At 56.4% G+C, this 14,232-nt stretch overlaps 5 protein-coding genes across 5 annotated transcripts; 2 read left to right on the top strand and 3 right to left on the bottom strand.

Annotated features, from left to right (window-relative positions):
- Window positions 1-157: 157 nt before the first annotated feature.
- W97_02750 (uncharacterized protein) lies at window positions 158-936 on the bottom strand (the record flags this gene model as incomplete). The annotated part of the gene is made up of 2 exons (XM_007780649.1): window positions 158-729; window positions 792-936. The coding sequence occupies 2 exons, from the start codon at window positions 934-936 to the stop codon at window positions 158-160; spliced, it is 717 nt and encodes a 238-aa protein (XP_007778839.1).
- Window positions 937-1,807: 871 nt separating this feature from the next.
- Window positions 1,808-2,960, bottom strand: W97_02749 (uncharacterized protein; the record flags this gene model as incomplete). The annotated part of the gene is made up of 2 exons (XM_007780648.1): window positions 1,808-2,425; window positions 2,505-2,960. The coding sequence occupies 2 exons, from the start codon at window positions 2,958-2,960 to the stop codon at window positions 1,808-1,810; spliced, it is 1,074 nt and encodes a 357-aa protein (XP_007778838.1).
- A 3,517-nt stretch (window positions 2,961-6,477) lies between these two features.
- Window positions 6,478-8,209, top strand: W97_02748 (STE/STE7/MKK protein kinase; the record flags this gene model as incomplete). The annotated part of the gene is made up of 3 exons (XM_007780647.1): window positions 6,478-7,200; window positions 7,306-7,967; window positions 8,080-8,209. 3 exons carry the CDS (start codon window positions 6,478-6,480, stop codon window positions 8,207-8,209), a joined length of 1,515 nt encoding a protein of 504 aa, XP_007778837.1.
- A 440-nt stretch (window positions 8,210-8,649) lies between these two features.
- W97_02747 (glutaredoxin 3) lies at window positions 8,650-9,112 on the bottom strand (the record flags this gene model as incomplete). The annotated part of the gene is made up of 2 exons (XM_007780646.1): window positions 8,650-8,807; window positions 8,962-9,112. 2 exons carry the CDS (start codon window positions 9,110-9,112, stop codon window positions 8,650-8,652), a joined length of 309 nt encoding a protein of 102 aa, XP_007778836.1.
- Window positions 9,113-9,764: 652 nt separating this feature from the next.
- W97_02746 (uncharacterized protein) lies at window positions 9,765-12,915 on the top strand (the record flags this gene model as incomplete). Its single annotated transcript, XM_007780645.1, has 5 exons — window positions 9,765-10,057; window positions 10,113-11,817; window positions 11,921-11,949; window positions 12,001-12,103; window positions 12,466-12,915. The coding sequence occupies 5 exons, from the start codon at window positions 9,765-9,767 to the stop codon at window positions 12,913-12,915; spliced, it is 2,580 nt and encodes an 859-aa protein (XP_007778835.1).
- Window positions 12,916-14,232: the final 1,317 nt, after the last annotated feature.

Below are 14,232 nucleotides of genomic sequence, written 5' to 3'. Positions count from 1 at the left end.
TTGAAACAACCGTGTTTAACATGGAGTTCCTCGTACAATTGTCTCACGTGATGAAAAATACACAACAGCGATGCAATACTCTATGCAGGCTTGATCTGGGACTATTGTCTATAGTGCATCGGAGAAGCTGGGGGCCACGATCATTATCTAAGTAGGCCTACCAACCATATCCCTTGTTCTGTTCATACCACTCGTCGTACTCTTCCCTAAGCGGTCTTGTCCAATACTTCTGTGTCACAACGTTATACAGGTCCATACCCACATCCTCCAGCGTCTTGGGCACCATGGACTCACCCTCCCTAAATCTAACCCTCATCTTTTTGATCCAGTGGACGGGCCCATTAACAAGAGGATCATCCGGGCTCCTCTCCACATATATGTCTGGTAGATCAAACCAGCAGACCCCTACAGAATCCTCCTCCGTAGCCACCCAGTCCCGCTCTTGGACCATAATTAGAAAATTAACGTGCGGATCCTGCGGCTTCGAGTAGCTAGGGAAGGTATGCATTGGCCAATTGCCTGCGCGCGCCTGCTTCTCGGCGCGGTAGTGCGCCATGCATTCCTCTCTTGAGGTGCCTTGGGGTAGGAAGAAGACGTCGAGGCGGTAATGCACCGGCTCTCTTAGGGGATCTACAAGAGTATGGAGGAGGCTACGGGGAAGGTCGGTGGATGCGGAGAGACCATTCGTCACGTAGACTTGGAAGGAGAAGGGTGGGGCGACGGGCGTTTCTGGAATGCATAGTTATATTAGTCTCCATGATTGGAGTCGAGCTTGGGGAGGCAGGTATCACCTCCTCGTCTACATTGTCCGTACCAGGCGCTTATTGCAGTATTGCCGATGTGGTCTTGGAAGGTGACTTGGTGGTCAATGATATGAAGATTTGGATTAGGCAGCGAACCGCCGGTCGTTTTCTGATCAGATGGTACGTTTCTCATGTTGCGCTGCAGAGTTCAGAAGAGGATTGATGACTCGCTTGTGGAGAAATCGGAGCAGAGCAAGGACGTTGTTCGAAACCCGGTACTGTGGCAATACTGATGCTCATTTCCTGCCGACTATCTTTACAAACCGTTCACTCTGGCTTCTGGAAGCCATTAACTTGATGGGGACTGTATACTATGTAAGCTTGCCGCATTAGATAACCTATCACGGCAGTGACTTGCCACCAGTTACTGTTAACTGTGTGCTTGAATGGCGCATATTCTGAGTCAAGCATACCATTCTCTGGGTCGTAATTGAATCTCACTCCGTTCGGGAACTCGATGATTGTTTTGAGAGTCTGATTATCCGACAACAGATATCATGTATGATGTTTTACGCTTTTAAGCCCGTGATTATGGTTCTTGCTCGTGCGTATGAACGTCAAATTGGTCACGCTTAACTGACTGAAGCGATCAAGGTACGTATTCCTAATCAACAGTACTCTATGGCTGAATACAAGCTGCAGTGCGAGCACCTCTCACACGCGGTGTCTCCATCCAAACCAAGCTTCTGAATAAGTGCTTCTGACAGGTCGTATCGTGAAACCAAGCGCTCGTGAAGAAATGGCTGCCGGGCGGCGCCGCACACTTCAAAGCTCTACGCTCTCGAACACCCAAGACTCCTCCCGCTAGCATCCCAACGCGTTAGAATATCTCCAGACCTTTCAAAAAAGGTTGCAAGACTCCCCGACCACTTCGATGCGCCCAAACTCCCATGACCAGCCCGGCTCCTTCCGCGCCGCGCTCCGGTCCTCGCCCTGACAGGCGCCGCGGCACTCTGGGTATATCTCGCTGTTCGCACTAATTTTCACCTTCTACCCTTGACCGCTCAATCATTCATCTCTTTGTCGTCGTCATCGTCAATCTCCAAAACCCGCCTCAGGACCTGGATATCCGCATGGCCCCTATAATTCTTCATCCGATGACACCACTCCACCTCGCCATCCCGGAACAAGAACTCCCCGCCAATCTGCAGCATGTTCCCGCCCTTGAACATGTTCCTCCTCGCCAGCTTCTTCTTCTTCTCCGCCTTCGCCCTCGCCTCCTCCGCCTCCCTTTCGGCGTCCGTAAGCGCCTTGTGCCGCGACTGCGGCCGCGACATGCTCGCGGGATCGGGTAGCGGCGTGCCCTTTCCCGCTCCTACAACCGCCCAGTCTTTGATCTGACCGGATACCCACTTGAGCTCGTTGATCTCTTTGCCCTCTCTGTCGACCATGTAGTCTGCTCTAGGCCCCATGTCGAGCGTCCAGGACATGCCGAGCACTTTGTACAGCTTCCGGCTCGGGTCGGCGAAGATGGGGAAGGGACATCCGGTCTGCGCTTTGTAGTGCGGGATCAGGTTCGGCGAACCGCACCCGATTATGATGATGGAGGTTGGTATCGACATGGTGAAGTACGTCTGGAGCGTTATCGATTTGGTGAGCGCGCGGAGGTATGCTTGGCAGGCCTAGTTATGAGGTCAGCTGGTTGTGTTACACAACCTCAAAGGCGGGGAAGTTGGGCTCGGGGGAATGCGGAGCACTTACGCCGCAGTAGAAGTGCCGCACGAAGAGCACGAGTTGCCGCTCTCCGATGACGTTGTCGCCTTCGTACAAGCTTCCGAACGCGCGACTCGTGCCGTCGGCTGCGAAGATGGGGATGCCTGCTGCCTCTCGGAGCGTCTTTTTAGATGGCAGTTCATCACTGATGTCCAAGTCGCCTCGGAAGCGCGAAAACCAGTCTTCCGGGTCCAGTGTGCAGGCGGAGGTGCTCGGCGCAATCGAAGGTACGGATTTTATTGATGCTTGAGCGCGATGTACACTGCTGGCTGTAGGGACGGTCGACTGGGTGGCGTCCGAGGGGTGCGACGAGTGGCCTGATGACGATCGCGAAGGCACAGGGTCGGTAGGCGACGAAGTAGCGGATGAGACGATGGGAGACGAGATCATGGACGATGAGGTGGTAGGAGTTGAGGCTTTCCGCCGGACTGGTAGGAAGGGCATGATGACGTGTAACGCGAATACGCGGCTTTGGAAATTGTGTCCCTCAGCGTCGGTAAGCAAGATAGGAATGGAAGTATCGACAGGAAAAGCTCAAGTTCGAAACAGTATTTGCGGCGCAACGAAAGGGATGCACGTAGGTGACGATGGCGAAGAGCTGAAAAAGAGGGTGAAGGGAAGAAGACCTTCTGGAAGCGGCGGGCTGATGTCAAAAAGCCATTATATTGGTCCGGCACCGTGGGCGACGGCGCCTTTCCCTCTCCAGTGGGGCCGTCCACGGTTCGTGCGGTTTCTGGGCCCAAAGATCGACCCGGCCCGCATCGACCAACGCCAGAACGCCAAATCTGCGAGCCGGGCTGTCAATCGGCCTACGCACGAGACCCTGGCTGGACCGTCCGGTTATCATATCCGGAGAATTTGATTAAGCTCGGCGATGGAGCGTACCGAGAGATTGTTTTCGTGCCGGGCCCGATGGCCTGAAATGAGGCGGCGTAAATGGCTGATGGTAGAAGTCCATGGGGAGAAGAACTGCCGCTGTAAGAATGCCGAGACAGCTGTGCGCAGGGTCCCCTTGACTCTGTCTGTGTGTCCTCCCACATCCGGGTTGGTGTGAGATTTGGCGCAGGATTTTGGTGCGGGCACATTCGGCAGGTACTCCCGCCGGCAGCACGAGTGTCGCGGAACCTACTCATGGAAGCTTTGGCTTCATCCACTGGACGTTCGAGCACGACGACAGACGTGATACATCTGGCTCATTGAGCTCGTTTCCGCTCCGAACAATCATGCGTTGCAAGACAACAAGTCGACAAACCGTCCTATGCTTATGGACCCCTTGTTGTTGAATAGCAACTTGCATCTTCCTCTGGCCAGTCCAGTCAAAGGAAACGAGGTATCTACCTAGGGGATTATCGTCGGCTTAACATCTCGTCACTCTATCTGCAGGAGAACGAGCGTGTCCCGTAGAGAAAAGAAGAGAAAAGACCTGTGGTCTACTCAACAGGTTTGCAAGTGCAAGGGATCCCTGACTTTGAGAAACTCCTACATAGCGACACCGAGAACGGCAGTGGAGAAAGCCTCAAAGATCAAGCCCTCAACGTCTTGACAGATTAGTAAACGGAATCGCAGAGGGGAGTTATTAAGGGTTGAGTTCAATCTTGTCTAAAGGTAATCTAGAGTGAATGCTGACGCCACAGGGCATGACATGCGTCCCTCGAGCTCGCCATGTGTTTTCCCCGATAACCGGACGGTTGCGCGTTAGGAACAACTTGCAAGCATCGTCCTTGCGCGCTCTGCCGTACATGAGCTTGCATGCCGTCATGAGACAGAGGGACATTTCCCTCCTGGCCACGGCAGCTGCTACATGCACCGAGGCTGTTTTTGCATGATGCTTCATGCGAGCGATGCCGTTCCCGATGACCAGATCTCCGTAGTGGATCTTCTCGTGTCACTGCAGTTCTGTCACCATCGATACTACATTCGCAACTGAGATTTTGCGGTTGACTCCCGGCAGTAGGACATGATGATAGATGCTATCGCGGTCTTCCTTCCTTGATCGGGTCTTTGGTCATAGCTGGCTCATATAGACCTGAGAGAATGTGTACGTCGAAAACAGTTACGGAGAGCTTTTACTTGGCAGGTGTATATTTAGCAATCAGCCTCTTGTTGAATATATATGATCTTTCAAAACGGTATACAAGTCGTCCTATAGTTAATGCTACGTGTCTCGTGCTGCCAGAACCGAGTGTCGTATGTCTCTCCAGAGGACTGCAGTTAGGATCTGTCATCTTCATTAGCGGGAGAATGCTTCGGCTGTTTGATGCTAGTCCTGTAACCAAAAGCTGTTGAGGATAAGTATATGGGCAAGACGAGCTGTGTGAAGGTATGTATGTCCGACTTGAGTGCAGGATAATGACATGTAAGTTGGACGGTGTGTCTTGGCACGTAGGCTGCAGGAGCTTTGCGGGCAGACGTTCAGAGACTCCAAGGTATCTATAGGTGTGTGCTCCCATTCTAAGCGCTCCATCAGAGGCTCCGCTTCTCAGGTAGTTGATGATTCGTTCTGCGGTTGATATAGCGCTTGGCATCCAACACTCTGTTCTGTGAGTAAGCCGACTCTCAAGTCTCCAGTCCGGCAGGCCTTTGGATGGCTTGGCTTCTGACCACCTGCAGCATAAGTCACCGGCGAAGGCGGCGTGCCATAGCTACATCGGGAGATCTTTATCCAGCTCTGCCCGCTTTAGGCAATGGCGAATATGCGAGTCAGCCGGCACATTGCGATGTTGCATCAGACCTTGCTTGCAACGTCAGCGCTCAAAGCACATGGAAGACAGTCTGAAGCGGGCGTGGCGGGCGTAAGAGATTGTGAAGTTTGAGGATGCTTGGAGAGCTGAGGAGTGTCGGGTATGCACGAATGTCGGTCAGCCTTATGGTGCATACCATGGCTGCATCTCGCGGCGCGCATGTGCTACGACGCGCTCTGCTCCCCACAGAAGAGCTTGCTGTCACCAGGCCAAGTCAGAAGGAGGAATGTGCCGTGCGGAGCTGTTGAGAGACGAAAGGGCGCTGCCTGGCGCTTCCTGAAACCCCTCATCGAGCTGCTCGCGCTCACCGAGACATCTCACCTGCCTGTGACTGGCGGCGGCCTCTTCCCCGTCCCAATCCTCCGATGGATCAGCGTGCGCCGCAAGACGGTGTCCCTGTCTTGACCGCTCGATCCCCCTGGATTCCATCCAGCACCTTCAACAACCCTTTCCTCTACTCGAGTACGTCTTCCACGACTTGCGGTTAACTTGTCTTTGGCTTGCTCAGCAGCAGCAGCACGTGCGAGACGTGTTCCGGTCTATTGTCGGTGAGCGCTAGGCAGCCGAGCGGCTCTGCGCTGGTTGGCACGGCTGGCACGGTTGGTACGGTTGGCACCACCTCATCCCCCAGACACGCCTGGGCGCTACGCAGGCAGACCCAAGCTTCCACCATTCTTACAGCCTCGCCAGCACACGACACGCTTCCTCTCCGGCAGCAGCAGCAGCAGCAGCAGCAAACCCCCCAAGCCGCACCACCGCGACCCTTACTATTACTACTACGAGTACAACCCCAAGTACGGCGCATGGGCTACAGATCCCAATATCGCTCGAGCACGCCCTTCGCTGCATATTGAGACGGCCAACCGCAAGCGGCTAGCTACCGTTACAAGATCAGGTCCTGGGCTCTCGCATCCGCCCAGAAGCGACACAGGCCCGCTCCACCGCCGGCTCTGCGTCACTCATTCGCAGTGTACCCGGTGATCTCGCGCCCTTAGTCTTGCGGATAGCCGCAGCGGGAAGGCCTCGTCCCGCCGTCCTTGTGACCGGCATCAAAGACGCATACCGCCTCAGATCACGTCAATACATCGATTTCCAGCGAGTAACGCGCCTCAGTTACTGCGTACCACCATCGCCGGCCATATATGCAGCTTCCCAACCAGTACCTCGCAAGCGACGGTTCAGCCTCACGACCTTCGCCATCCTCACACCAACTACCCACAATGTCCTCTCCAGCACCCCTCCTACGGCCGCCCATTCCCGGTGCCCGCTCGAACAGCGGCACCCGCACACCACGCCTGGGCCTCGCAATCCCCATGTCGCCCAATGTGCGTCCAGTCATAAACGGCACGTCCGAATCCCAGATCCAACCGCTCCAACCACTCCAACCACTCCAGCCGATGCAGCGCCCCCAGCCTCCACAACTCCGCCTCGCAACGCCCATGGGCAGCAACCAAACCCCACAAGAATCCCGCGGCCGCAACCCGCGCCTACCACCTCTCCAAATCCAGCCCGTAGGCGGCCCCTCAGCCTCCGGCTCCAGCGCCACGAGCGCCAACACAGGGAGCAGAAGCGGCAGTTTCGGCGAAGGCAACGGCGCGTCCGAGGGCTACGGCAACCACTTCCCCACCATGCTCCAGCAGCCGTCCGGCCGGCCGGGTGACCCGCTAAGTGCGGTCGGGAGCATATACTCCGCGGGCACGGGGTCGGATGTCGGGGGGACCGATATGGTGCGGGAGAATAGTGTGGGTGGCATTTTACCGGATCTGGAGAAGCTGAGCTTGGAGAAGGGGAGGCCGCTTGATGTGGAGGATCTGGATGATGGCGGGTGGAGGGCGGCGAGTAAGGAGGGGAAGATTGTGGAGTTGGGGAGTTTGGGGGAGGGGGCCGGTGGGGCGGTTACGAGGTGTGTGCTCAAGGGAGGGCGGACGGTTTTTGCGCTGAAGGTATGCACACTTCTCTTCCATCCTTTCCATAATCTCGGGGAAGGGGCGCAGACGAGCCGAGCGTCCCCTACGGAAGTGCCAGCGCTGACAGAAACCGTGCCCCAGATCATTACGACAAACCCCGACCCAGACGTCAAGAAGCAAATCGTGCGCGAGCTCTCCTTCAACAAAAATTGCGCCTCCTCCCACATCTGCCGCTACTACGGCGCCTTCATGGACGACGCAACGGGCACCATCTCCATCGCCATGGAGTTCTGCGAAGGCGGCTCCCTCGACTCCGTCTACCGTGAAGTGAAGAAACTCGGCGGCCGCACCGGCGAAAAGGTGCTTGGCAAAGTCGCCGAGGGCGTCTTAAACGGCCTCACATACCTGCACGGCCACCGAATCATCCACAGAGACATCAAGCCGAGCAACATCCTGCTGTGCAGGGACGGCATGGTCAAGCTGTGCGATTTCGGCGTCAGCGGCGAGTTCGGCACCAAGGGCGACGCGAACACGTTTATTGGGACGAGCTACTACATGGCGCCTGAGCGCATCACGGGCCAGAGCTACACCATCACGAGCGATGTGTGGAGTCTGGGCGTCACGTTGCTGGAGGTCGCGCAGCATCGGTTTCCGTTCCCGGCGGACGGCACGGAGATGAATCCGAGGGCGGGGCTGATTGATCTGTTGACGTATATTGTGCGCCAGCCGATTCCGAAACTCAAGGATGAGCCGGAGAATCGGATCAAGTGGAGTGAGAATATGAAGTATTTCATTGAGTGTTGGTGAGTCTGCTCTCTCTGCCTGGACGTCTCATGTTTCGGTCAAGGGGCAAGCGAGGCGGGGACTGAGATTGGGGAATGATGGGTTGGAGAGCACGAGCTAACGGCAAACTAGTCTGGAGAAGGAACCGACGAGACGAGCGACGCCGTGGCGCATGCTGGAGCATCCGTGGATGGTCGACATGAAGAGCAAGAAGGTCAATATGGAACACTTCCTCAAGCAGGTCTGGGACTGGAAGGATTAGGTGGATTGAAAGAAGCCTCATCATGCGCCACGAAACATCTTGCGGCGTCTTATGAAGCAGCTGCCGTGGCCAGGAGGCCCTTCGGCGAGCCCAGCGGATGGAAACGGGACCACGGAAACGGGATTACGGAGGAATGAGGGACTGGGCAGAGGACATCGCTAACGAACGCGAGGGAGACGTTGAAGTATTGCTTGCGTGGGAAGCATTGTCATGGCGTTTGAGCGCATTGCATGTATAGTACCGGAGCACGGTTAAGGTTCTGGCTAGACCAACTATTGAAACATCAACAACAGCAGCTTCGTGCACACGTAATGTGAAATAGTCCAGCAGCCTGAGGGAATCTATAGTTTGACGGTCTATATCTCCCGCATATTTCAGCCGCCCTACCATGGTAATCGCCCGCTGGCCAATCAGTCCTCTGGTTCTTCCCGTCGTGTCCTCTAGACAGCCCCGGCGGTCTGGAGCAGCTTCGGTAGCTCCTTCTTCTTGCTCTGCAGATCAGAGTTTCCGCCAATGTGCTTCTTGTCGATGAAAACATTCGGCACCGTGCGCTGATGCGTCATCTCCTCGAGCGCGTCCTGGATAGCGGCGCCGTCATCTGTTGGCAAAAACCGTCAGCCTTTGTTTTACACACACTCCACTCCCCTCCCCCCTTCCCTCACTCTCCCTTCGTCCTCCTTAAATGCCTCCGTCCTTTCCCACCTTCCCGCCTTCCCGCCTTCCGCTTTCTAGATAGGATTGCAGATACATACCAACCTGATCCAACTCAATAGCATAGAACTTAGCCCCCATCTCGCTCAGCAGCTGCTTGGTGGCCTTGCAGTAGGGGCAGTAGCTCTTGCTGAAGACGGCGACGGGGTTATCGTCGATGATGCCCTGGGCCTTGGTCTTGGCGGCGGACATGGTGGCGGGCGAGGTGGCGCGCTGGAAGAAGCGCGCGAGGAAGGAAATGGTGCCGGTTTGTGGGGGGGTTGGTGGTGGGCGAGGTGGGCTCAGGGAGGCTTGGGAGAGTTTGCGGAGGGGTGTAGGTGGATGCGAATGGAGGGAAGGTGTGGTTGTGGAGGATTGTTGATCTGACTGAGATCTGATGATGCAATCTGGGGGGCAGCGGCGGCGGAGACGGCGGCTGTTCAGCGCGGCTTTGTCAGCGGTACGGAATGCTGGTCTTGGGTTAGGCGAAGGACGGGAGCGAGGGAGAGATCGACGTCAGCCTTCCGCGCGGCGACGGTGCGCATCTCATGTTTCTTTTCGGGTTTGTTGAGTTCTGCCTTCCTTTTTGCGCTTTTCTCATTGCGCTTTTTCTTAGAGCCTCGTAAACTAGAAGCTTGTACTTCTCATACACAGCGATAACCAACACGGCAACCTCTCCCCAACACCGCGAAAGCCTCCCAACTTCCATGGGGTTATCACGAAGAGTCCTACGAGCACCTCACGAAGGTTGAAAGAAAGCTCTACACTACGCCTACAGGCCTTCGATAGCCTGGTAACTACACAGCGCGATCCGTGATTCTCAACCGATCCGGCCATCCCTTTTACTACTGTGCCGACTCCAGACATGGCGAGCTCCGCCGGCTCCGCAGTCAGCTTCGCATTCGCCCTCTTCATCATCTCCCTCCTCGTCCTGCTACTCCTCAGATGCTACCTCCCGCTACGATCGACGCCCGCGTACCTCCTCGTACCGGTGTTTCTCGCGCTTGCGCTGCCCGCAAGCATTGTCCTCCTCGTACCGATAGACCTCGCATCCAGCGCAGGGACGGATACCACGGCTTCTAGGGGGGTATGGCTTCCGGAGAGAGCGTTGCTGGTATCTTGGAGGATCACATACTGGCTTACGTTTGCGCTGACATGGTGGGTTCTTCTATGAGTATAGCCAGCTCGGCAACGGTGCTAACGCGACCGACAGGGTCATCCTCCCTCTCCTCGGCGAATACTGCGACTCGGGCTACCGTGAGCCCAGAGATCGCTTCATCTATTCCCTCCGCTCGAACGGCCGCTACCAGCTGATGATGCTCGCGACCGGGATCGCAGGCGCGATATACTTCTTCCTGCAATCGGGGTTTAACATTACGAATCTGAAGGCTACGGTCATGGCGCTCGCGTACGCATGGGGCCTCATTCTTGCGATATACCTGATGGGGCATGGCCTTGTCGCGCTGCCCCGGCGGCTGTATCGTAACGCCGACGTGAGTCGCAGACTGCGAAGCCTGCAATCAAGGGCGCCGAAGTTGCACGACAAGCTCATGGATGCAATCGAGCAGCTGGAGCAGTATGAACAGCAAGTCGCGGTACTCCGGCAGCGGAAGACTGGCATATCAAGAGAGTATCGGGAATGGATCGAGGAGCTTGCGGAGGCGTCCGCTCTCCCAGAGTCTCGTGGTTCAAGCGCACAGAGACCCACAAACACCACCGTCCCGCCTGTCGTAACGGACCGCTACCTCGCAGACCTAACCCGCAAGCTCAAGCGCGCCCGCCACAAGAAAATGCGCTTCATCTCCGAATGGGACAACCTAGTCCGCGCAGCCATCGACACGCAAGCAGTCCTCGACTCGGCCACCACCCAGCGTCTCTCGTTCAGCAGCAATTCCACCCTCTCCTCATTCCTCTCCAAATCCCACATCCTAACCCCCTATACCCGCCACTACCTCCACACGCGCCTCCTCCCCTCGGCCCGCTACGTCCTCGCCGCCCTCTTCGCCCTCGCCTCCGCCGCAGTAATCTGGTCCGAGATCACCAAATCCCTCGCCCCGAAGCTTTCCTTGATCGGCCTCACGATCATCCACCATCCCAACGACTTAGCGCGAGGCCGAATCGGCTTCGCAGGCCAGGCCATCGCCGCCGCATGGCTTAGCTACATGATAACCTGCGCGCTGCTCTCCGTGACCGAGGTCAAGCTCTGGGGCAACCGCGCGCTGGTGCGGCGCGGGACGTACGCCGAGAGCGCGGCTTGGTACGCTTGTCAGGTCGCGAAACTTACCGTGCCGCTGGCGTATAACTTCGTCACGTTTGTGCCGGGCGAGGTGTGGAGGGCGACGGCGTTCCATGGGTTTCTGGGCAAGCTGATTAATTTGACGCCATTGGGTGCTGGGTTCTCGAGCTATTTCCCGATGCTGGTGCTGCTGCCGGTGGCGGCGACAATGTTTGGGTGGTATGGGAAGGTTAAGGGGGTATTTGGTTTTGGGGCGGTCATGGACGAAGAGGAGGGTGATGAGGGGGGGATTGGGGCTGGTGGATGGAGAGAGGGGAAGGCGCTCATTGAACGCGAAATTAGTGGAGGTGCGGGGAACGCTCTTGGTTTGACGGCGCATAGGGGCGATGGCGATGCTGAACCTGCGGCGCCGGGACCGCGCCCGGAGCGGTATAGAGATGCGGATAGTAGGAGACCGTTGATGAATACGGGAGACGAAGACGATGCTGGAGGCGAGGGGAGTTGGTTCGATGACTTTTCGCACAGGGTGAGGAATACCTTTGATACGGCGGAGAGGCCGGCGTGGCTAGAGGGGCTCAAGAAACCGAAGTGGATGGGCGGGGATGAGGGAGGATCATCTAGCGGAGGAAGAGATGGGAGGGATGGATTGAACAGGTGGTTTGGTGGAAGGAGTGATGGGAGGGTGAGGTTGTAGCTGATACAGTTTTGTCTGGGTTATGCGTTGATCAATGGGGGGAGTCCAGCGGGACGACGTGCTGGTAAACACAATTCATAAGCTGCGTTAGTCGGCGTACCGCTCTGTCGGGGAGTTCGAGTAAGCTTCCCTTCAGCGAGGTCCATGTGATGCGACTGACTCCAAAGCTAGAAATCCGAACGATGACGCATCAGAGCTGGCTACCACTCCAGGATTTCCACCCAGTGTGCTAGGATTTCGGGAGGAGCCACGCTTGAAGAAGACGACTGAATCGGTACCCAAGCTCGGACAAGGGCATTGAAGATTGGCAAGACTGCATGCAGCGCAGTGATGGGTCAATATTGGCAGGACAATATCCGTCGCCGGCCACAATGATGAACTCTGCGAGGAGCTTAATGAGCACTGTCGTTGGAGATGAACTTTTAGCCCAAGACGTACCTATCCAGAAAAACCAAGCAATGCCAAACGATATAAAGCTATACGAGCACGCTCCGATGACCCACCGCCGATCCGGCGCGCTCTTCCACAGCAGCGCCATCAACGCAAAGATGTACACCCCTCCAAATGCGACAACGAGGATAGCAACAACGCCGAACATACCGCTGAGTTTTCATTGGCACAGCTTGATTCCCCAAGACTCGACGCGATGCCCAAGATCGCGAACGGAAAGCCAAGTACAGCCATCGCGACGTCCGCGAACAGCGCGTCCGTCGCCGGCTGTTTGAAAGCTTCTCCGAAGAACACGAAACAACCCACCAGCGACCACAGCAGCCGCGGCCGCGTGAGCCACAGAAACACCAGCACGCTGAGATTCGCGCCAAACCCGCCAGCCCGTGTAAGCACCGCGGGAAGTACGGCCACGGCAACGGCGCCGACGACAGTCAGCAGGCCCCGGACGGGCGTCCAGCTTCCCAGGTCGTCGCCTTTGCCGCCACCGCGCTTCCAGAGCTGGAGGTGCATGCGCGTCTTTTCGCGGCCGAGGAGCGTGTTCACGGCGATGGCGACGAGGTTGTTGACGACGAGCGGATACGATCAGGAGGATGGTGCCATGGCGCCTTTGGGGACGCAGGTGGGGGAGGCTGCTGAGACGCTGCCGAGGAGCATCGCTAGGATTTTTTACGAAGACTCCGCTGGAGATCATGTTGTGTTGATAGTGCTGATAGTAGAATTCAGGCCTGGAGTTGAGCTGGAGACCTCGTCGTTGTGTAGAGAGTGCTCTCTACACTGATTCAACACATCTCTCTTGACCGTGCCTCGAAGCGAAGCGGGATATCCATGTCGCCCAGCCGTACTGATTCGGTGCGGCCCTCAGCCCTTTCGTTCGCGGCTGCGGTCGTTTCATTTTGGTATAACGGGCGGGACAAGGCGCCAGCCTTGATTGCGGAGGGAGCTCCGTTCGATCGCTCTCCTGTAGGGTTTAGCCCTACGGTCTGTGTACTAAAACTGGCAAGCGAAGGGGTTCAGCTGAGGGGACCCTGAGAGATGAAAAGAGTGATAAGAAATGGGCGTTGATATCTCAGACCAAGGTGGCTTGAAGCAGGGCTGCGAAAACTTGTGATTGGATGTGGAAACCAAGGAAAAGGAGGTGCCAAGTTTGGACAGCAGCAGGAGCTCCAACCGTCCCAGCGGATGATTAACTTGCCAGCCGATCTTTATACTTTATAAAGAGATGAACGTCAAGAAACAAAACACGTTGCTTGATCTGAAGCCTCGCATCCTTCTCCACGCTTCTGATGAATGCAAGCCTGGCTGATGCCTGGGCGGAGTAATGGGTTCTCCCTGCTGTTGACCCGTCCGACAGTCCTCTGACCTACCAAGCAAGACCGAGTAGACGTAGCTGTCGTGCAGCCATATAGAACCGCATGAGGGCCTTGCCGAGTTTCTGCTGGTGCCAGCTGGAAGCAACAGGCCTTAGCGGCGTGGAGGCTAGGCCGGCGTCGCCATCACTCTACCTCGGCGCCGAAATCTCGAGATGCTCTCCAGCTCGGTTTGGTCCAGAGTGTGTACGGCAGACCCCCGTTGCGAGTCCAAATAATCATCAGTCTCTCACGCATGTCAGCGCCGTACATAGCCCGCAACCCTTACCGCAAAAGCCCAAAGACAGCTTCTTTCACTGCCGCCGAAATGTAAGATCTAGACTCCATGTCCGCTTGCCTAGTATTTCGGTCTTCTCATGAGGTTCCAGATGATACCAAGCTCTCAACCAATGCATGGACGTCTCGCAGATATTACTAACACCCGCGTTGTCCCGGACTAGCTTCTTATTAGCCCTTCGGTGCTGTTTCTAGTGTATCTTCAGCCCGCCTTAGTGCCTGTGTAGCGCGAGCGCTGTCTGTGTACGCGACCCAAGATCTGGAGCGGAGACTCACGTCGGACGCCGATGGGTCTATGCATCGATAATGG

The sequence above is a fragment of the Coniosporium apollinis genome (genome assembly GCF_000281105.1).
Source record: "Coniosporium apollinis CBS 100218 chromosome Unknown supercont1.10, whole genome shotgun sequence".
Classification (NCBI taxonomy): Eukaryota; Fungi; Ascomycota; class Dothideomycetes; genus Coniosporium; species Coniosporium apollinis.
The sequence above is the reverse complement of the archived record's forward strand: the minus strand, read 5'-3'. Positions and strand labels throughout refer to the sequence as shown.